Genomic DNA, 20405 nt, shown 5'->3' on the forward strand with positions numbered 1-20405 from the left:
ACATATATATGCATTTGTGTTGCTGAGTTTAGCTACTCTTTTCTGACCATCTCTCATCTCATAAATATAAGTAGCAGCAGATAAAGAGGTACAAAAGGTTGCTAGGAAAGGGCAATAGAGTCCTTGGAATAGCAGTGATTCACAGGGATGACAGAAAGCCAGGATGAGCTTCCAGAAAGACTACTGTAATACCCTAGGGTAGCACATAAAGGCCATGAGAAGAGGTTTCTTTAGCAAATGTAGGTTATTAAATAAGAAAAAACAAGACTAAATATTGACTGGGATAACAACTCTGCAAAAGTTATTACTTTTGATTTTTGATTCCCTTCCCCAGGAAAGGCCTCTGAACCTAAAGCTGTCCAGTCTCTCTCCAGACAACAGCATAGCTCCCTCTACCTCCCAAGAGTTTTGACAGCACTGGGCCAGAACTATACCCAGGCCACCTCTGAGCAGTAGAACTTGGATAAATCTTAACTTTGTTACTGCACCTGCAGCGAAAAAACCTTTCTGGAATTCACATCCTTCAGTGTTAATTTCAGTGTTGATCTTTCCAGAAGGGTTTTGATGGCCTCTGTTTTCTTTTTTCCTAAGCTTCCAATAGTCCTAAGAGCAGTTTGCCTGTGCCCATGGGTCCACCTGTTTATGTGGACTTGGCATACATCCCCAACCACTGCAGTGGAAAGAACACAGATCCAGAGTTCTTCAAGCGGGTTCGAGCATCATACTATGTTGTGAGTGGGAATGATGCAGCCAATGGAGAACCAAGCCGTGCAGTGCTGGATGCACTCCTGGAAGGGAAGTCTCACTGGGGGGAGAATCTGCAGGTAGGTCGTGGAAATGCCAAAGAGTGCGTGTGATGCTCCTTGTGTCACAAGTGCTGGGGAGGTGTGTGTCACAAACACACTCAAAGAAGAGTATGCCGAGACGAAGAAAGTGGGACCAGGCATGTTCTGCTATGCAGTCTTAGAAGAGTAACTGTACCCAAAAAAAGAGGACACCCACAAAATGGTATGAGTGGAAGCAGATATGCCCTCCTTTCCACACCCTTCTGAGGGGACGAAACTTTTAGAGATCAAACACTCCTGCTTATCTGCTGCAGGACTGTCCTGTCCTCAAGGGAGAACAAGCACCATCTCAGGCCATATTTTTTCACCACTGTATCCCACACCCAGTGGATTTGTTGCTAATCTAGCTTCTTGAAGATCTTTCTCATTATTAGTACTGCTTTTAAACCTGAGTGCTTTTACACATAGTTCTTGCTTAATTGGGTTTTCAAGACAGTCAGGCACTATTTCAAGGCACTCTTTCTGAAGATGGGTACAAGGAAGTGTGTATGTTCATGCAGATGAAGCAGCATCAGATTTCAAGGTCCCTCAATTGTACATGGGGTCAGTAGGCACATAAAATCTATTATCAGGCTGTTAGCAGTGACACTGTCAGCATTGTTCCCTCTCACACTGAGGGATCTTTCCAAGGCTGGTTCTGGAGCTCCACAGAAAGGTGCTCTCTCCTGCACTGCAGCCATTTTCATCACTGTGGTGTTAGTACTGCCAGGGTGCAGCCAGCTCAGAGCACTGTTGTGCTGGTACTGCATAAAATAAAGCACCAGTTCTGCCTTTGAGAACCTGACATCTGAAAGACATTAAATAGAACAAGCAGTACCAAGGGTACAGTGTTCCAAAATTAAAGGGAAATTTTAGCCTCAGTTCCTATGGGCATTGTTTGTCACTGTGGTTGTTCTCAAACAATCATCCCTGCTGCTTTCTTTCCCCAGGTGACATTGATTCCAACACATGATACTGAGGTGACAAGAGAATGGTACCAACAGACCCATGAGAAACAGCAGGAGCTAAACATCATGGTACTGGCAAGCAGCAGCACTGTTGTGATGCAGGATGAATCTTTTCCAGCCTGTAAGATCGAATTCTGAATCTCTCACACTTTGTGTTCATTCATTGACTCTCCAATCACCGATGCAACATCAGAGACACCATCTAATCACAGTCCAGTTCTTCTCTGGTTTAGTCCTCTACATGGTTACCATTTGTCAGGCAATCGGGTATCCATCTAGCTCAGTACTGGATGCCATAAGAAGTGCAGCACCCTGTAATATTCTGGACTGAGCTAAATTTGTGCAAGAGCAGTTGCAGGCCAGGGGCACTTCCATTTTCCCTGCTTTATTCTGCTGCCCATACAGTTTCTGTAGACTATCTTGGCTGCCTTGCTGCTGTGAGAGCTTGTTCTACCTGGCTGCCTCGCCATTTAACTTGTAGCACTGCGAACCTCATCTTTCTGGTGAGGGCTGAAGCGCTGCTGCTGCCATGTAAAGAGTGCATGGAGGGCAGGGGGGGCAGAGAAGAAAACTAATTTGCAAAGAAAACACACCTAGGAGATGAGGGAAGGCAAAACCCTCCAACTGTAACATGACAGTGAATGTCATTCTTCCATCTCCCATCCTGAGCATGCAGGTGGTGTTCTGAGCAAGATAGCCTGTACTCCAACTAGGCAGAATGACCATTTGCCAGCTCTGCAGGTTTGTGGCACCCTGCAACACCTGCTCACTATGCTCATGGAGCCAGGATGAAGGGCACATTTGTCTGGGGGCAGCAGTGGGAGGGGAGGAGTTCCGCCTGTTCTTTGCTACAAAGAGCACATTCCTAACCTGCTAACTTGAGCTGTGCACACACAGAGGGGCCAACTTGCTCCTGCACATCAGCAGTATGACAGCAGGAGGCACAGAGGGGCTGTTGCCCTTAACAGTCACACACAAAAAAAGTATCCAAACGCACAACTGCAGCCCCCTCTGAAGTAGAAGGGCTGGAACAACCCTGGTGGCTATTGGCCCAAGATGTACGAGAAACCTCCCTGCCCTTGTAAACCAAAGGCTTTCTTAAGGATCGTGGTGAGGCAACTGAGGAGCCCAGATGATGAGGCCAGCACCAGGCCAGGGTAGCTGCTGTGTGCCCACTCTGCAAGCAGCTGCAGCTTCCTCACTGCCTGTGTCTCAGCGTTCCAAGCCTTTTAGCTGTGCTCAAGCTTTTTGTTATCCCCGAGTATCCAAGATGTGGGGAACAGAACTTGTGGTGTGAGGAAAGAGAACCCCATTGAAAAAAAAACTTGGGGAAAGGTAGTGTATTAAGTGCAGTTGCTCTTAGTTCCTCCATAGACGTGGCAGGGACACACAGCCTCTTGTTGCCAGCATAGATGAGGGAGGTGCCGTCAAACCTGTGTTGTGCACACCTCACAGCCCATGGGTCCATGTCCTCACTCTCCAGCCATCCCGGCAGATGTGTATGGTGAGTGCATCATTGCTGCTGAGCAGTCCCCCAGAGCTTCCTTGGCATGCCAACCCTACCCAGCCCCTGCAGGAGAGCAGCTCAGCTGTCCTGAGCCTTTGCCACATCTGAGAACATTGCAAGGGGTTCCTACCACAAAGATAGCTTTTATCTTTCTGTATGACAAAGAGAGTGGAAGGAGGGTATTCTCTGGGAGAAGATGAGATAGAGAGAGAGATGAGAGAGAGATGAGATAGAAAGCAATGCTGCAAGGCTTGACCACAACTCAAAGGTATTTCTATCTGCTGTGTCACCCACTGTGCTGGGCCCTGAGCCAAGGTCTCACTCCATAATGAGCATCCTAGGACCCTGTATTGTGCTTGCCTGGGACATTGCAGTCTCAGTGCTATTTTTCTGGCAGCTGACATAAAGAAAATGCTGCTTAGAAACCTGTTCCTAGGACTAAAATGGAGTTTCTAAGGAAATGGTTTATTTTGCATTTAATTTATATATTTATTTTTGATGTTGTGTTTTGTGTGAATATTTTAATTTATACTTGTTAACATGACACCATGTGCTCTTAGCGTCAGTTCAGAGGTTTCTCAGTACAAATACTTAGATGCTGCAATTTAAACAACATAAAAAGGCCATAGAGAACTTGCTGGCAGCAAAAGGGATCCCTGCTTGCAGTCTCCAGGGCTGCATCTAAAACCCAGCAGCTGCAGGACAAAGTCTGAGGCTAGCAGCCCATCCCCTAGGAGCAGCCAGCCCTTTTGACACAGCCCTTGGTATGAGCATGTGAGCTTAACAGGGGTTTAGCAAATCCCTGCCCTGTACTGTATTTATTTTAACCATGGAATTGCAGTGTGTCTGCCAGCAGAATAAATGTAATTCTCTGTAACCTGATGGGGTCAGCATCTATGCATGTTGGTTACAAGCAATTGCAGGCAGTGACACTCTTGCTCCCCCCAGACAGGGCTGGGGGCTTGCCCTCAGTGGTTTGGGGAGATCATGTCTCACCTGCCCGTGCAGGAGCAGGATGCCAGGCACTGGAGGAGATGTGACCCTCACTGACTGACTCGCTGGATCCCTAAGCGTAGCTAGGTGTAAAAGCTAATGCACTAACTTTAGATAGACCCACACGTGAATGTTTTTCTCAATTTTAAACTTGAAGCAATTCTGACTAAGCAGCAGTAATAGTGAGGCTTTGCAAGGTGCCTGCATCTTCCAGGCAGGAGTGTGGTCGTTGGCATGTGTTCCAGTACAGACACCTGCCCTCTGCCTGCTGTGCTCCTGCACTCTGCAGCTATGCTGTTTGGACAGCTTTACCCTACACCAGTTTGCTTCCCTGACCTCAAGGCTCCACACTGGTTTTTTTGGTTTTGGTTTTTTTGTGGCAGTCTCTTCTGTCTTCCCTGTCTTTCTCCCCTCGTCCTTCTCTTTCTTCCTCCCCCTAGTCCCCCTGCTCCCCCCCAGTCTTAAAAAACTTTGGGGAAAAGGACTTGTAAAAATGCCAATTTGTAAAGAGTCTGACCCTGCTTATCCTGCAGGAGCCAGCAGAACCCATCCAGAGCCAGAGGTACTTCAGCACTAAAGAGAGAAACAGTTAAACTCTGCTTTTGCTTGTTTCTGCATGTGGGCAACAACGCGTAATCTTCCTGTATGTAATAGGTACAAAATACTATTTTAAACCTGTAATTTAAAAAGTAATCGTCTTAACTGTATGGAAATGGCAACTTGTGCTCCTAGCTTCTTCTATGCTAAATGTTTAAAGAACAGAACCCTGATTCTTTTCTTCAGCATCATGTTTCTATTTGACTTTAGTTTCTTGAGTTGTCCTTTTGCCCATTTCCATGTGAAGCACTCTGTAACTAACTGCTGTCAAGAGAGGAGCCCAACACATTAATAATAAAGCCACATTAATTGCAAACAAGAACACTTCCAGCTGTTTCTAACTGTTTTTTGGGCAAGGCTGTGGAGCAGGCAGGCAGCACACAGACCCTCCTGCCATACCTGCCCTCCAGCTGCCTCATGGCCATGGCGTCCAGGACAGCACCCACCTCTCCTCTCACACCAAACCTGCACTTGCAGCTGCCAAAATGTCCTGTGGCCCCTGGGAAAGGGACATAGGTATCAAGCATGGAGCCTGCCTGGGACACCCACTGCCCATCCTTGGCCCCAGCAGACCCTCTCTCCAGCCACCCCTCCAGAGACTTTTCCCGCCGAGAGTTTCCCGCCCAGTCCAGAGACTGGGCCGCCCTTGTGGCACTGGCCCAGGCCACAGGCACAGCATGGCCTGCCCATGATGCAGCTACTCACAAGTCCTGTATCAGGGTCTCCATCACGGTCCTCTGCTTGTCCCTGTGCTTCTTGAGCCAGCATTCCTTGAGGGAACATCTCCATCTCTATATTGCTGGGCCAGCAGCTGTCTGGCAGCTGGGCCGAGTGGCTTGCAGGGGGCCCACAGCCACTGATGGGGCAGCACACACTGCCCATCCCTGGGCATTTGTCCCTCTGCAGAAGTCTTTCAGCTACTCGGCAGAGAACAGCAGCTGGAGAGCAGTCAGGAGCTCTCAGCTCTGCTCCTGCTTGGGTGTCCTCAGAAGGAGACACAATTGCACACCTGAATGCAAGGCAAAAGGAAAGCAGGGACTGCGCTGCATCCCTCAGGACAGAGGCCATGGCAGCTACAGAGCACACCACAACTTGTGCCGCGTGTCACGCTTCTGCCTTCCCCAGGCAGAAACACGCAAATCCTGGCTAGTGCTGGCAGGTGCAGCAGATCGAGGAACGGCCTGGCCGAGGGTAGCAAGCAGGCTCCAGAGCTGCTCTGCCTCCCACCTTCCCGCGGCGGCTCTCAGGTGGTGACTGCAGGGCTGAAGGAACACCAGAGAGGCGGCGCCCTGTCCCAGGCCCATGAAAGCAGGCTGGCACTGGCTCAGCCTCGTGGCTGAGGGGCTTCCTCCTGGCACGGCACTGCACTCGTGGCAGCTCTGGTACTGCTGCATTTGAAGTGCAAGTAAATATGACCCTTCCTGAATACCCAAGCTGGCAGCAAGAGGTTATGAGGCATGAGGAATAGGACACAGTACCCAGGATGTCCTTGGAACTGATGAGGTCTGGACCAAGTGAAAGGAACCAAACATAACTTCTCCAGCAACTCTGTTCTCCCACAAACAGCCCTGGGAAGCCAGAACCTCTTCTCCAGTATGACCAGTTCTGCTGTGGAGGGAAAAAAGAGGCATGTGACTTTCCTGGGCAAAGCACCACGCCAGTGCTCACTTCAGTTGTGACTTCAGCCTTCTCTTCAGAGACAGGAGAGAAGCAGCAGGGCTTGTTGTCCAAGGTTCCTGCAAGCTCTGGTACACACACACTGCTATACAAGTCAGCATCAGAGACAGAGACACTGGACCCACAGCATAGATTTACTGTGAACACACATCGTCACAACACAGTGTGGAGATCTTTGGGCACAGCTTCACAAAAACACAGATCCTAGCTACAGACGAGCACGCAGACTTGTCCATAAATACAGGAGGCACAGCCCTGGCCTGCACTCAGGATGCAGCAGGGACACCTGCGTCAGTCTTGCCCTTAGGCTTGTGCTCATAAGTAATCTACATAAATATGTATTTAAATAGTTTTCATTTTATATAATAAACTTTTCTTATTATTGGTTTCTAGTAATCCTGATTTGTTCAAATAACAGCTTCTTTTAATTTCTGTCACCAAGACTTCAGAGCTGTATCCTGCCTGACCCTTGGGGACTAGAAAAAAAACAACCCGTGTGTGTCCTCCCTGCCCACCTCTTTCAGGTTGGATCCACAGGCTCCTGCCTGCCTGCCCCAGCACAGCAGAAAAACATTTAAGTCCACATCAAAGAGATGTATTCTTGAAAGTGGCCATCTTGAACCTTACCCCCTCATTACTCTCTTTCCCATGCTCATTCAGAATGCTTTCTGCTTCCTCCAGTCTTTCTGCCATGGACCTGTTTTTTCTGGTGGCCAGTGGTGGGAATTGAGAGCAGGAGAAGGAAGGTACAGAGAGGAGGTTGGTGGTTGTAGTGGATGATTCCTTTGGGCCCAGAATGCCTCTCTCTGAAGACTATGGGCCAAAAAATCTCAAGGGAGCACCTCTCCTCTTTGGACTTACCACCCCAAAAAACTTGGCTGTAACAATCCTCTAACTGTGCTGTCCCAGCAAGTATACAACCCATGAAGGTGTCATGCCAGTACCAAGACTGCATTTGCTGTTCATTTAACAAGGCAGATGGGGTGTTGTGCCTTGCTGAATGGCAAAGAGCTGGCTTGCAGAGGAGCAGAGCAGACTCTTCCACACACCAGAGTCCTGTGGCCTTTGGACATGGCTTGTGCTGTGGACAGCCAGCTGCATGAGGTGCTGCTGCCAAGGAAGCTGGGCTGCCTCCGGCTTGAAGTGCTCAGTGTCCTATCCAGAGAGCTGATCCTCCTGACACAACAGCTGCAGCTCCTCCACGCTTTTCTCAGGAGACAGTGGCAGCCCCTGGCACAGATGACCAGAAAGATGCTGGCCTGACAGACCACTGTCCTCCAGCACCTCCTTGCCCATATGCTGTGGGTCCAATACCTCTCCCAGCAGTTCCTCTTCACAGGGCTCCAAGATCTCCACAAACAGCCCTGACAGGTCCATGCCAGTCGTTCGTCCTGTACACCCCTCAACTAGCTTCACTCTCTCCCCAGCCAGCCTCATGTCAGACCCTGCACCACACTTGGGGTTCTCTGTGCTATTTGGCTCTAACATTTCCCCAGCAGATTCTTCTTCATCGAGCTCCACCATGCTCTTCTCCTCTGGGTTAGAGTCCTCCCCTGCCTGCTCCTTCTTGCACAGCTCCAGGGCTCTGCCTGGCTCAAGGCCCTTATTCCAAGGTAGGGACTCCAGGGCACTTAGCTCCTCCATGGACAACCCACATGTCCCCACCTCCATCTCAAGCCTTCCACCTGGAGGCTGTCTCTCTCCTTGCTCAGGGGTCTGGCTTGTCAGCTGCTCCTCACTTCCTGGGGGACTAACAGAAAGTTTCTCAGTGAAGCTGAAGCGAGCACAGTTGTCCACAGAGGTTGGGGAGGATGGGCCTGCACTGGAGACAGTACTGGAGGGGCCACTGCTGTCTGCAAAGAGGAAGAACAATTTTGAATCTTTAGCTGATATTTCCCCAGCCCAAAGCCTGAGCAGACCCAAGCTGTCAGAATCCCACAGCCAATGGGTAGAGGGTTATCTACATGCCATGCCACCTGGCAGGGGCTTCCAGCTATTCTTAGGTGTGTTTCTGGCAGCTCAGCTGATGAAACCCAAGCACAAACCCCTACAAGTCCTACATCCTACAGAGGATGTCTGGAGACACAGCATCCCTCAATAGATAGCCCCATGACATACAAAACTATGGCGAGCCCCTTCTTGCATCTTCCTTTGGAAGCTTTTTCACAGGGCATATGACTGCTTTCCCTTTTACCTCTTTCCCCTTTCTGTTCCTCCAAGGGCAGAGCATAGAAACCCTGAGCACCAATACGTGGCTTCCAGCATTTGGCACCCTTTACTCCCCTCCCTCACCATCACATTCCCCTGATCAGAAAAGGAGCACACTCACACCAAGGGGGCTTATCCGACCGCTGGCGCAGTGGCAAAGAGGCGGATGATAGGATTCGCTGGGACATAAAGGGGTCTCCTGCTATCTGGCTGCCAATCATTGAATCAAACAAATCTTCCAAGAAAAAAAATACACAGATCAGCAATATCAGACAGACAGTAAGGAATGGTTCGTAGCCCAGCACCCTCTCTGGGAAGATCTCAGAAACAGTGTGAATTCAAAGCCATGCCTATCCCTCAGCTCTTGAGAGTCTGACTCTCAGATTTCCCAAGCTGGAGTTTGTATCCATGTCACCGTACTTATTTGCCACAGACAGAACTGGCTAATTACTAGTCTCTCAAGCAAGTGGCCTAGGATGGCTCTGATCTGGATCCTGTAGCTCACTCCTGGGCTAGAACACTCCAGAGCAGGTTTCAGAGACTGTGCATAATGCCAGTCCTGTGAGGCTGGTCTGTCCTGATAATGGAAAGAACAAAAAGTCTCTTTGCTTCAACTCTGCTCTGTCTTACCCAAAGGCAAGCCCACCTCACCAGTACCTGCAGTAGACTGGACTTGTGATTCACTGCAGCTCCTGCACACAGATGTCAGGAACTCGTTGACCTGTCGCAAAGAGAGGGAGTTGTGCAGGGTCTCCAGGGGATAAATGGTGGGAACCATGGAACAGCCTTCAAAACCTGGAAAGAAATGCAATCAGAAAATTAATAGAGCAAGCAGCAACCTAAGTCCATACAGGACCACTCATGGCTGAAGGAGCTGTGCAGTCTGGGAATCAAACAACAGGCACATACAGGCTTAAGGTCACCTCTTCCAGGCCACGAAAATCACCACTAGGCAATCACATGCAGTAAGAGACCTGAAAGCAAGAGCCCAGGCACACGCAGAAGGAGGGGAAGAGGAGCCGTGTTTGCTGCAAAGCCTGTGACTCTTTTGCTAAAATACATGGCTAAGATGGAGAGCTTGACACAGTGCCTCACATGCTATAGAGGCTATACAGAATTTGAGTGAGGTCAACAGAATTTCTGTGAAAGGGCTGCCACCACTAGTGACTCCCCAGGGATGCAGCCCATCCACTCCCCACCAGCAAGGCAGGACATGCTGCTACAAATGCAGGGAGCAGCAGAACCTCCCCTCCCATAGCAGAACCTGCCATATGTGCCTGAAAGGTCTCTCCTGAGCGACAGTTTGCTTCCTCCCTTAACACAACTTCACTGCCAGCAAACCCAGAATTAGCAGTAATAGGCATCTCAACATTTAACAGACACTTGCTTAGAGCTAAGCTGCATGACAACCATTTACAATAAGTTCTTTGCTACTCAAGCCAGCAAGAGTATTACAACAAAGCATCTTCCTCTTCATCCAAGCTTCCTGGCAATGCTCTGTGGCACCAAACCAACCTGAAACTGTCAGAGGAGTGAGAAAGAAATCAATGAGTCTCTGGGAATTTGGAATAGGCCTCCTCCTGCTCTGCACCTTTTGAGTTTAAAGGCCTCTAAACTGCTTAAGCTTAGGCTTGTCTTTCTGTGGCTCCCTAGCTCCCTCGAAGGAGCTCAAAAAGACCCTGGGAAGAAATCGGGTTTGTTCCTACAGAGGAAGAAAATTACTTTGAAATGCAAGATATGTAACAGCTCTTGATGCACTGCTGTGTCAGGATTGCTGCCCAGCACACTGGCAAGTTAAAGTTAATCCCTGCAGTTTGGCAGCACCTAAGGAGAAGACCTAAAATATGTGGATTATCTGCTAAGTGTAGCCATTGTTCCAACCACGTCTAGGACAGGCTCTGCTCTGGTCTGTTCACTCAACCCAAAAGGAAAGGAGCATCAGCCAGCAGATGGTATTTAGAGTGAATCCACATGCAACATGAGGTGGCTGCAGACCAGATCACCACTGGTTTGCAGTACTGCAGGACATTCACTGCCAGAACAGCTACAAGAGATAAAACCCTCCAGACAGTCCAGAGGGGTTACCTATGCCACAAGCATCAACTCAAGCCATGAAGGATAACAAATCCTCAGCTAGGACAGAGGCATGTAAGACACCAGAAAAATACCATATTCGTCTGTCCCTTGCTGATAAATACTTAGAGTGGAAGTGCTGAGTGAGGAGGAGTGTCTGTTCATTGTTTTTCTCATAGGCATCCTGGGAGACAGAGCTAAAGAAAAAGGGTGAGGGCAAAACTTAGCGAACAGCCACATGGAGATGGCTGTGGAGCAGCACAGTGTGAGGATGATGTCACTGAACAACAGAATCTGGTTTACAAGGGGCCAAAGTTGTTGGTCTCCAAAGAAAAAGGGAAGAAGTCTGAAAATAACACAGAGCAAAGCAATGTAGTTACAAGATAGACTGAAGGCACTGGTGGAGATCTGAGTGCTCGGGCACTCCCCTGATAAACAGAGGAAATGAAAAGTCCAGTGTTAAAAGAAACATGGAACACTGACAGTGCTACTAATGAGAGATGACACACCTACACCTCCCATGTGCCACACACCTGCTTGCACATCTCTACTCAGCACTGTGCCACTTCAACAGCCCAAGCAAGTCGAGAAAAAGGCAAAGGTTTCCCTTCTCATGGTGAATCACTACTATTTTGAAGAAATCTCTCTCATTTGTACATGGCAGCCTACTTGGCTGCCCTCCTCCACTAACTTGCTGGGCTGCTGTGGGGAGGCCAGCAAGGGCAGTTCCATCCCACCACAGGAAAGCCAAAGCAGAAGTTACTGCTACACAACGTCACCCTGATATGAAACACAACAGCAGCCCGAGTCCACAGCAAAGTCTCTGACCACTTCTGCACACATTTTGCAAAGAACTGGCATTAAGGGAAGAGGCAACAAAAACAAAGCATGAGTGCAAAGCACAAGGAGGGATTGACTCTCTCCTGGGAGTAAGACTGCTTCAGAGCTGCCTAGCACCAACACACACCACTTCATAAGAGTATTAAGAAAGGGATCTGGGCTATAAGGACCCTCTTGCAGAGACCATCTCCCAAACTGTACATATAAAGCAAATGCAGACCTGCACCTGTCTCACATCTTCCATCTAAACCAGAAAATCCCAGATTTCCAGGACACTCCAGCAGGTAGTAGGAACACAGAGACACAACTCTTGTGATCAGCTACCTCTTAGCAGATGACCTCAAAGAAGGAGTCAGCAAATGCCTCCTTTTTACCTGGACTACACAATGATGAATTCTGAAACAGCCACCACCTCCTTCATGACCGTATGGCTTGAATGCCAAGCAAATACATCACAGATCTCTGAGTGGCCCCACATGCTTGTTACCCTGCTGCTCTTCAACTGCAGGGTAATTCATCCCTTTAGCTCTATCTCCTTCAGTCACCTTGAGGCCTGAAAGGAAATTCAACAAAAAAATTCTAAAATTCTGTATGCAGCAGAACTAAACCAAGCAGTTTCTTATAGTCGGAAAAGGGAAGAACCAGGGAGAAATCAAGATCTTGAATTCATTTCCATGTTCCTCATTACTGAAGTATATGGCCCAGTCCTTTGAGTCCCTTGAAAGCAAATCAATAACATTTCATTAAGAGGAAACATCTCATTTGAATGAAGGAAACACAGAGGTTCCTAAATTCTACATATGTCCCAGAGAGATCAGAAAAAAGCTAACTGTGCAGTATGAGTTGAGAAAGTTGAACTTACACACAACACAGGCACCTCCTGTAATGAATCAGTGCTGGTGTGATTATCCCTCAGAGCTGGCCATTCAGCAGATCATCTGGGAGCCAGCAGACTTCCTGGCTAGTGGGCATGACAAGGAGCAGTCTTCAAGTAGTCCAGATAGCATGTTCTTCAGCTTTACTAAGACTGACACATAAGGTCCCATGTAAGGCAAGCTTCTCAACTGGCAGAGTGGGTTTGGGGCACAGTGGCAGAAGGGAGAAGGCACTTGCTGCTGCAGCAAGGTGGCAAGCAGAGAGGGGCCAAACTGTCCCTTTGCTGTCAGCCAAAGACGAGTGGCCAAGAAAGGCTCAAGTGAGAGGTCTTTTTGGTCCAAAGCTATCCTTTTTGTGTATTTTGGTTTTGCCTCAGAGGTCTGAACATTACTACATGCAATTTGGTTGGTAGATGTTGCCAAGTTACTGCCCAGCTCTCCAGCTGTTATCTCTACACTGGAGTGAGAGGGTTCCTGCGCCTTCCTAACAGAGACCCTGAGAGCAACAGCAGACCAAAGGCACCTGGCACATCCCAAAAGGTCTGAACACCAGAGGTCCATATGCCAGCTCTTCTGGAGTAAAGGAGCACAGACTCAGCCCAGATTCTGAAGAGCATAGAAAGAAAGTACACTTAGAAGGTTCTAACATCCTTGGGTCAGTCCAGCCTTCTTTTATGGGGAGAACTCCAATGTCACATGTATATTTGTATGTGTTTATATATGCATGCACAAGTTGTTAAGAAGTAGGATTTTTGCTAACTGGCCTTTTTAAAATTAAGCCTGTACAGTCAGTCTGAAGTTCAGCACCTCTGTGTTACAGTGCCAGAAGTAGCTGCAAGACTAGACAGCATGTAGTGACTCTTCTCCCAGGCTGTTCCCCAAACTCCAGCAACCTGTGGCTCAGAACTACTCTGAACCTGATGTTCCATATTCTTCAGTCTCCACTTGAACTCAGTTAAGCTCCTAACACCCCCATGTACCATGGTGAGGAGTTTCACTCTGCACGGAAAAAAATCACTTCTGTCAGGCCTCTACTCATCCTGTTAGAAGCCTCCTGGCTCCTGCCCTGGCACAGACATCCAGCTGTTGGATCCCTGCCAGCCCTCTCCAGGCTGCTCCCACCACTGTCACAAATATCTCCCAGACTACAAAGTTCTGCCCTTTCCACATTGTCGCAGGTGGGGGTGGCCAGATCAGAGCCCACCATTTGATACATGAATTTGGAGCTGTGTCTCCTTGTCATTTAAACGTACTTGAGCTGAACATCACCTGCTGTTCACTGCCCACTCATTACCACAGGCTCATTCTCTTATTTCTTCACAGCTGACCTTTGGTTTCAGCACCACCAAATTCATTCCCAACGCAAACTAACTTCACACTTCTTTTTCCCCAGCTGTCACCACACAGATAGGCACAGGTCCCCAGGCAAACTGCCTTAGGGCTCCACCACTTATCTTTCCAGTTAGGGATGTCAGCTGCATACTTATAACTCCCTGATTCTATCTTTTATTCACATTTTATTTGTGTGGATAGAAGCAAGCTTGAAAGCTGAGAAAGACAAGATAGGAGTGCATAGCTTTCACAAGGGGAGACGTTTGGCAGTTAGCTACAGAGACCAGAGAAACTGGTCTGCTCTGAGAAGACCCCCAGCAGGAATCCCACACACTCTAATCAGCTGTGGGCTTGATGGACTGAGAAAAACACCAGTAAAGAACTCCCTGATTGCAGAGCTCTGATTTCCATGCAGTAAGGCTGCTACACTGAGGTATGTAGCTTGTGGTCTGGCTGCACAGCCCAGCACCATGCTGCAATATTTGGCATGTTGCCGCCCAAAGCACCGAGTTAATTTCCTCTCCCTCCCAGAGCTCACAGGAGATGGCCAAGAATTGCAGCAGGGCAAGCTCAGCTTTGGAGCAGTCTGCTGCACTCCAGCATCTCTTTCCTTCAAGCAATTTTTCTCCTCTTTAATATTTGTTGCTAGGAGACCAAGGATTGTCCTAATTATATATGAAAAGTACCTGCCATGTCCAAATTGCCTACTTGACAGAAAGGGCCCTATCAAGAAAAAAACAGACTGTGCAAGGAAAAAAAAAAAAAAAAAAAAAAAAAAAAAAATCTCTTTTCCAGGCTCTGAAAACACTTGATCCTGTTGCTTCAATACATGAAAAACTACACCGTCTCTTTGACCTATGAGTCTGAATGAAAAAGGAGGCCCATGCACCACACCACACAGCTCAGCAAGCCACATGCACCAAGCAGTTTTTATGGTGCAAGGTGAACAGTAACCACCAGCCCAAGCCAGATGCCCCACGCAGGGAGGAACATTTCTTTCCACTGGTCTTGGCAGCACCAAGACCCCAATGCATCAGACTTCCCATCTGTGCCAGAGGTGGACAGAGAAAGAGCAGCAAGCTGTAATTTATAACATCTAGATTCAATACTGAAATTGCCTGCCTCTTCTTACCAGACATGACTCACTGCACAGGCCCTACCAGGCAGCACAAAGGCCATGCAATGCAGCCACACAGAAGCTCAGCTTCTATCCTGTCTTGACTCGGTCTCTCTAAGAACAGCACACTTCCACAAGCACTCACTTTGCCAAAGTTTCACGGCAAGCTCACTCTGCATGTGGCAGTTGCTGCATCTCCTTAATCTTCTGTCTTCCTATATTATTACTATTTATTCACTGTGGTTCCTCTATTAAAGTGTGACACCTCAGGGCACCTCACTGAGACGTGCATCATGTCACCAGGGCATTGCCCTGGTAGGAGCTCAGCATCTGACTTGAAGGAAGCTTAAAGGCTTACCCTGCCTATAGGAAGGTGTCAAGGAACAATTGCCAAAGATGGAAAGAGCATAGTTAGAGGCACACAAAGAGCGCCGGCCCCATGTGGAAAGGCAACTGCCTAAGGCTCCAACACTGCTGGGAGCAACAGCCCACACAGCTCGCTGGAGCAGTGGCCCAGAGACCTAAAGGGTGCAGAGAGGGAAATGCTTTCCTTTTTAGAAGCAAAGCATACTTTGCATTCTCAAGCAGACAGTGGTCCCTGCTCAGCTACAAGAGCACAGGACCAAGGCAGCTGCAGCGTGCAGTACCGTAAAGACACTCCAAGTCCTCCTGCCCTGAGATCAGCCAGCTCCTGAAGAGGCGCAGGTGGTAGGAGCACTGCTGGAGGTGATGGGCTAGAGTGGCATCCAGAGAGATGTTCCGGCTGGTGGCACAGTCAGAGGAAAAACAGCGCAGCAACTGGGCAACGTGGTGGTGCTCAAACACATCTGGAGGAAAGGGGCCAGAGTAAGAGGAGAGGGGCAGGAGAGCTGGGGACAGAGAAGCTGTGGAGATGTGGGGATGGTGCTGCCAGCACCAGGGCTGCTGCGTGGGAGACACCCACAGCACACCCTGAAGCCCACCCCCACCCCGCAGCCAGCAGGGCAGGAACACCCTTAGATCTACAGACCCAGCCAGCCTGGGGCAGTGTCCACCCGGCCCAGCCTTGGCCAAGTGCAGCTTCACCTTTGTAAGCAATGGCCTAACGAGCAAAGGAATTTTAGGACACATTTCAAGTCCAATACAGTTCAGGTGTGGCTAGATGAGAAGGTCAGGCCCACACTCACCCTCCTGCAGCTCAGACAAGAAATCCAGACTGCCAACAGAGTGTTCCAGTCCTGCATCCAAAAGCAGCCAGGCACCTCAGCACATGAAGACAGCAAAGGACCCGGTGTCAAAAGAGCAGCAGCTGTGAAAGGGACGATGGGGGACAGCACAGTCTGCCCAAGAGCATAGTGCCTGGAGTGTGGAAGAACAGGGGAGGCACAGAAGTGCTTATCTCCCCTCTCTAGACTCTCAGAACAGCCCTGTGCAATCTTCTGTAGTCTCCTTGCATGTCAGACATGACACTAACATGCAGGCATGTCTTCCCCTCCACATATACAGCCTCAGGACTCATGTTGCACTCCCAAGACTCAAATGAGACCAAGGCATAAAGGATCTGGCCTGAGGCTGTGCTTGGCCACTGCTTTGATCCATCCATATTATTTCACCACACAGAGTCAGCTCTTCAGAAACAAAACCAAATTCAAAGCTGTGAATAGGTTTTGCATCCTCAATCAAGTGGTTCACGTGGCTGAACAGCCTTCCTGCTAAAACCAGTGCCAAGACTAGACCAAATATGCCTAACTTCAAGCTCACACCTCCTGGAACTTTGTCTTTCTTTTCCTGATTAAGGAGCACTTTGCTATTAGAATTATTCATCGGATGCAGTTGCTTTATAGTGGGGCTTAGGAAAGATTGATACTTGATGCAAGCTTTGCTGGCAAAAGAGAACAACACATCCTACTGACATACACAACACGAGTTCAGATGGTATCCAGACATACAAACAAATTGAGCGGCTGGCCACTCTGGGAAAAAACAAACTGAGCAAACACAGAAAATAGGCTCCTTTCAGATACTGGAAACACTAAAGCCACATTTAGCTGCCCCTTCCATCTTTCCCAAAACTTTGGTCTTCATACCAGTCTTCTGGACTCCTGTCATCTTCGTAGATTGTGCAGAGCAGAATTTCTTCACATTTACCAAAGCAACAAGATTGCAAAAGCAGCCTATATCACATAAGACAGAAATACTTAACCTGGTTTCTTTCAGTTACCTGCTTTGGTTATAACTTGTCTCAACAGCAGGAGCCATGAGGCAGGAGTGGTGCTGTGAAACAAACCTTTTCAAAGGTTTCTGTGTAAGGCTTGGGTAATAAACACTAGTTCAAGGCATCTGCTAGCAGAGAGCTTCAACCTCAAAAGACCCACAGTTCAGGTGTTCGGTTAGAAGCCGTACAAAGCAGAGGGTGAGTCAACAGAAACACTGCCAGGTGCCCTTCTATACCAAGCCTCTTCATAGCTACCAGCATGACAGATGACATCACCTGGGTGACATGGAGCCAATACCCTCCTACCCCAGGAAGCTGGCAGGTCCAAGCCAGCACTGTCCACAGAAGATGAGTGAAAGTTCGCAGGATAACATCTGCAGGAAAGGTGAGCCTAGTCCCAACAACAACACCATGCTTGGAGCAACCACCCAGGGACCACCCTAGCAGACAGGTTTGTAGATAGGAAGCCATAAAGTTACCAGCACTCCTAAGACAACTGAGCAGAGGAACACCACTTGCAGAGGAAATGCTGTGAGCACCTCCTTCTCTCCCACCTTAGACTGTGCTCTTCCAGATGACAAACAGGTAGCCTCAGGCTATCCTTATTTTGGTCCTGCAAACCTGCATTGTAGAAACTGAGGACCTAAGCTGCTGATGCTTTTATAGAACACAGAGTAGATGTCCTCCCTCTCCAAATTCAATGGTATTCTTCCCCCAGGTTCCCAACCCTTGAAAAGGGAGTGTGAAAGAAGGCCTTAAATGTTAGCAGTAAAATTAAAGGCTGCTTTAGGAGCCCATTTACAGAGCCACTGCTCTTGCTTTTATCACCTGGGACACAAATGCCTTGGGGGACAGCAGAGGAACCACTGAGCAGTAACAGGATGAATGAACCAGTTAGTCACAAGGAGACAATGGGGGAAGGCGAAGTGTGTTTGGACACCAGGTAAACAGACACAAAAAAACACAGGAAGGCTGAGGCGAGAATATGTGCAGAGAAAACTGAATGTGAGCATGGGGTTAGAAGTGTGAGGGAACGTCAAATCAAGGAAGCAAACGTACCATTAGTCGGATGCTTTGCAAACGACACAGAAAATCGTTTTACGGCTGGCATAGACAAGAGCTCTGAGGAAATAAAAACAGATCATCTCAGTTAACAGCCTGCTTCTATGGATCCCCCAACCATCATGTGCTTGCAGCTACCCTTCCACCGGGCTCACCTTCCTCTCAATCCCCACAGGACGTGCTCTGCCACAGCTCCCCTGGCACTCCCTGCCTGTGGGGATGACAGAACCTCCTGTCTCCCTCACACACTGCCAGATCCCCACACCTCTCCTGCTGCCCTGCCAGGGTCTCCACAGCACCACAGGGACCTCAGCCACAGCCCCTCAGCCATGGGCAGCACCTGGTTCCTCCCCAGCAGCCACCCTGAGAGCACCCAGGCTCAGTCTGGGGCACGAGCCAAGCAAGGGGAAAATCACTGAGGGAGGTCTCAGGACTCACCTCTGCCCAAGGAAAACCACAACCACTCTAGAGAAGAACTAAAGAGCCCTGGCACAGGTCAATGCAGCTCAGAGCATCCTCTTAGTGCAAGCTGAAGAGAGCTATTTATAAGTTTAATGCTAAATCAACTAACTAATTAGGGAGCAAACAGAAGACCCTGAAGACATGCCTCTGCAGTTCTGATGCTCAACGCATTTCAGTACAGATGAGGTTTGGGCAGACACCTGTCAGACTGGGGCAGCTGGGACTGCCTCTCCTGGCTGTGTCCCAGGCCAAGTTCTCCTGTAGAAATCACACATCATAAAGAGAGTGAACAGACAGACTCCAGGAATCTAATGTGGTGCAAACAGATGAGCTTTAAAACTCATGGATTAGTCTCCATGTGCTCAGAAAAAAAAAAGGAAAAGGCTGAAAACTTCAGTTTATTCCCACCCTGGAAATTCCTCAGCTGTCATGGGAATGAATGGCCTAGCTGAGACCATCTGTTTGTAGGATTTGATGAGCGACCCCAGCCAATCATGTATCTTGCTACTATGTAGGAACTTTTAGGAAACATTAGAATTTTTTAAAATTTATTTTTCATGTTTTGTTCTATCCAGTCAGCAGGGCCTGTATGCCTGTCCCTACATGCCAGGGTTAACAGGTACACATATCAATTTATGCTCCACACCTCCACCATGCTGCATTAGCTACACCCACCAACCTAGAAAAATAATATATATAGAACAACTCTCAAACATGATGCAATTTCCTTCGACAGCATAACAGCCCTAAAAACAGTTTTTCTTTCTTTAAACTCAACAAATAGAGCATGACTATCTTCCCCACACATGCAATCCTGTGGAAGTGCCCAAGTACTGGAGCTGCAGTCAGCCAGCTGGTAGCCACCTCCACTCCACCCCGTGCCTCACTCATGCCTTTACAGTGCATCATTTTTAATTTAAATGGTACTGCCACAAAGCTTACTGGATCCCTGCATTCAGATAAGCCAACTTCAAAACATCATCACCAGCAGATCTTCTCTCAACCTGAGGCTGGGACACAACCTTCCACTTAAATGTTTCTTAGCCCTCTTCTAGCCCCAGGCAGAGAAGACTGCAGAGATAAGGGCCCTTTTCACTTCACTCGAGCAAGTCTTTGCTAAAGTGCTATAAGACATGCACCACACCTCGAAGCATCACAGCCATGAAAAAAAAAAAATCAGAGTTCATGCAAAAATGTGCTCCAGAATCTGAAGGTTTTTAAACTCTATTATCCTGATGACCAAGTAAAAGGCCTTGATAAAATGTACTCCCAGAGCCTGAGGTAGCTGCCCTGTCACTTACTGTATTCAGCTCTAGTAATGTTTGGTTTAAACAGGAACACACATATCAAGGGTGTATTTCACATTCTATGTTCCCCAGAAGCTAAATGCCTTCCTGCCTCCTACTTGTTTTCCCAAGCCCCCCACTGATTCCTCACAATTGCTCTTACTGAGATCACAGGGAGCCACAGCACACTAGGAGACATCAAAAAAGAAGGATAACATCAGGTTGAATAATTCTGGACTGTGTTAGTCACACACTAGTTAAATAAGCCTGCCTTTCAGGTATCTGAGGGTGCAATTGCATCTTGGCAGGCAGAGACATCCTCACTAATTAAGTCTAATGCAGCAGGGCTCAGGCATGAGCAGCAGCTGCAGGCACAGCCCCCAAAGGCAG

The 20405-nt window shown here is 48.4% G+C and overlaps 2 protein-coding genes across 26 annotated transcripts in view; one reads left to right on the forward strand and one right to left on the reverse strand.

The window, feature by feature from the left end:
* The window catches only part of MAP1A (microtubule associated protein 1A), a 51009-nt gene extending 45798 nt beyond the window's left edge, over positions 1–5211 (forward strand). For all 3 annotated transcript variants that reach the window (XM_071753980.1, XM_071753981.1, XM_071753982.1), the window contains 2 exons: positions 592–824; positions 1775–5211. In XM_071753980.1, coding sequence (XP_071610081.1) covers positions 592–824; positions 1775–1930 — 389 coding nt within the window. In that variant the 3' untranslated portion in view covers positions 1931–5211. The remainder of the gene's footprint in view (positions 1–591; positions 825–1774) is intronic.
* Positions 5212–6679: 1468 nt separating this feature from the next.
* Positions 6680–20405, reverse strand: part of PPIP5K1 (diphosphoinositol pentakisphosphate kinase 1) — a 43515-nt gene continuing 29789 nt past the window's right edge. For 6 of the 23 annotated variants that reach the window (XM_071753990.1, XM_071753987.1, XM_071753992.1 and 3 more), the window contains 6 exons: positions 18265–18327; positions 16178–16252; positions 15659–15838; positions 9432–9569; positions 8896–9009; positions 6680–8419 (listed from right to left, as the gene is read on the reverse strand). In XM_071753990.1, coding sequence (XP_071610091.1) covers positions 7722–8419; positions 8896–9009; positions 9432–9569; positions 15659–15838; positions 16178–16252; positions 18265–18327 — 1268 coding nt within the window. In that variant the 3' untranslated portion in view covers positions 6680–7721. The remainder of the gene's footprint in view (positions 8420–8895; positions 9010–9431; positions 9570–15658; positions 15839–16177; positions 16253–18264; positions 18328–20405) is intronic. The other 17 variants (XM_071754003.1, XM_071754007.1, XM_071754005.1 and 14 more) reach the window with 7 other exon arrangements.

Source organism: Heliangelus exortis, chromosome 11 (assembly GCF_036169615.1).
Source record: "Heliangelus exortis chromosome 11, bHelExo1.hap1, whole genome shotgun sequence".
NCBI lineage: Eukaryota > Metazoa > Chordata > Aves > Apodiformes > Trochilidae > Heliangelus > Heliangelus exortis.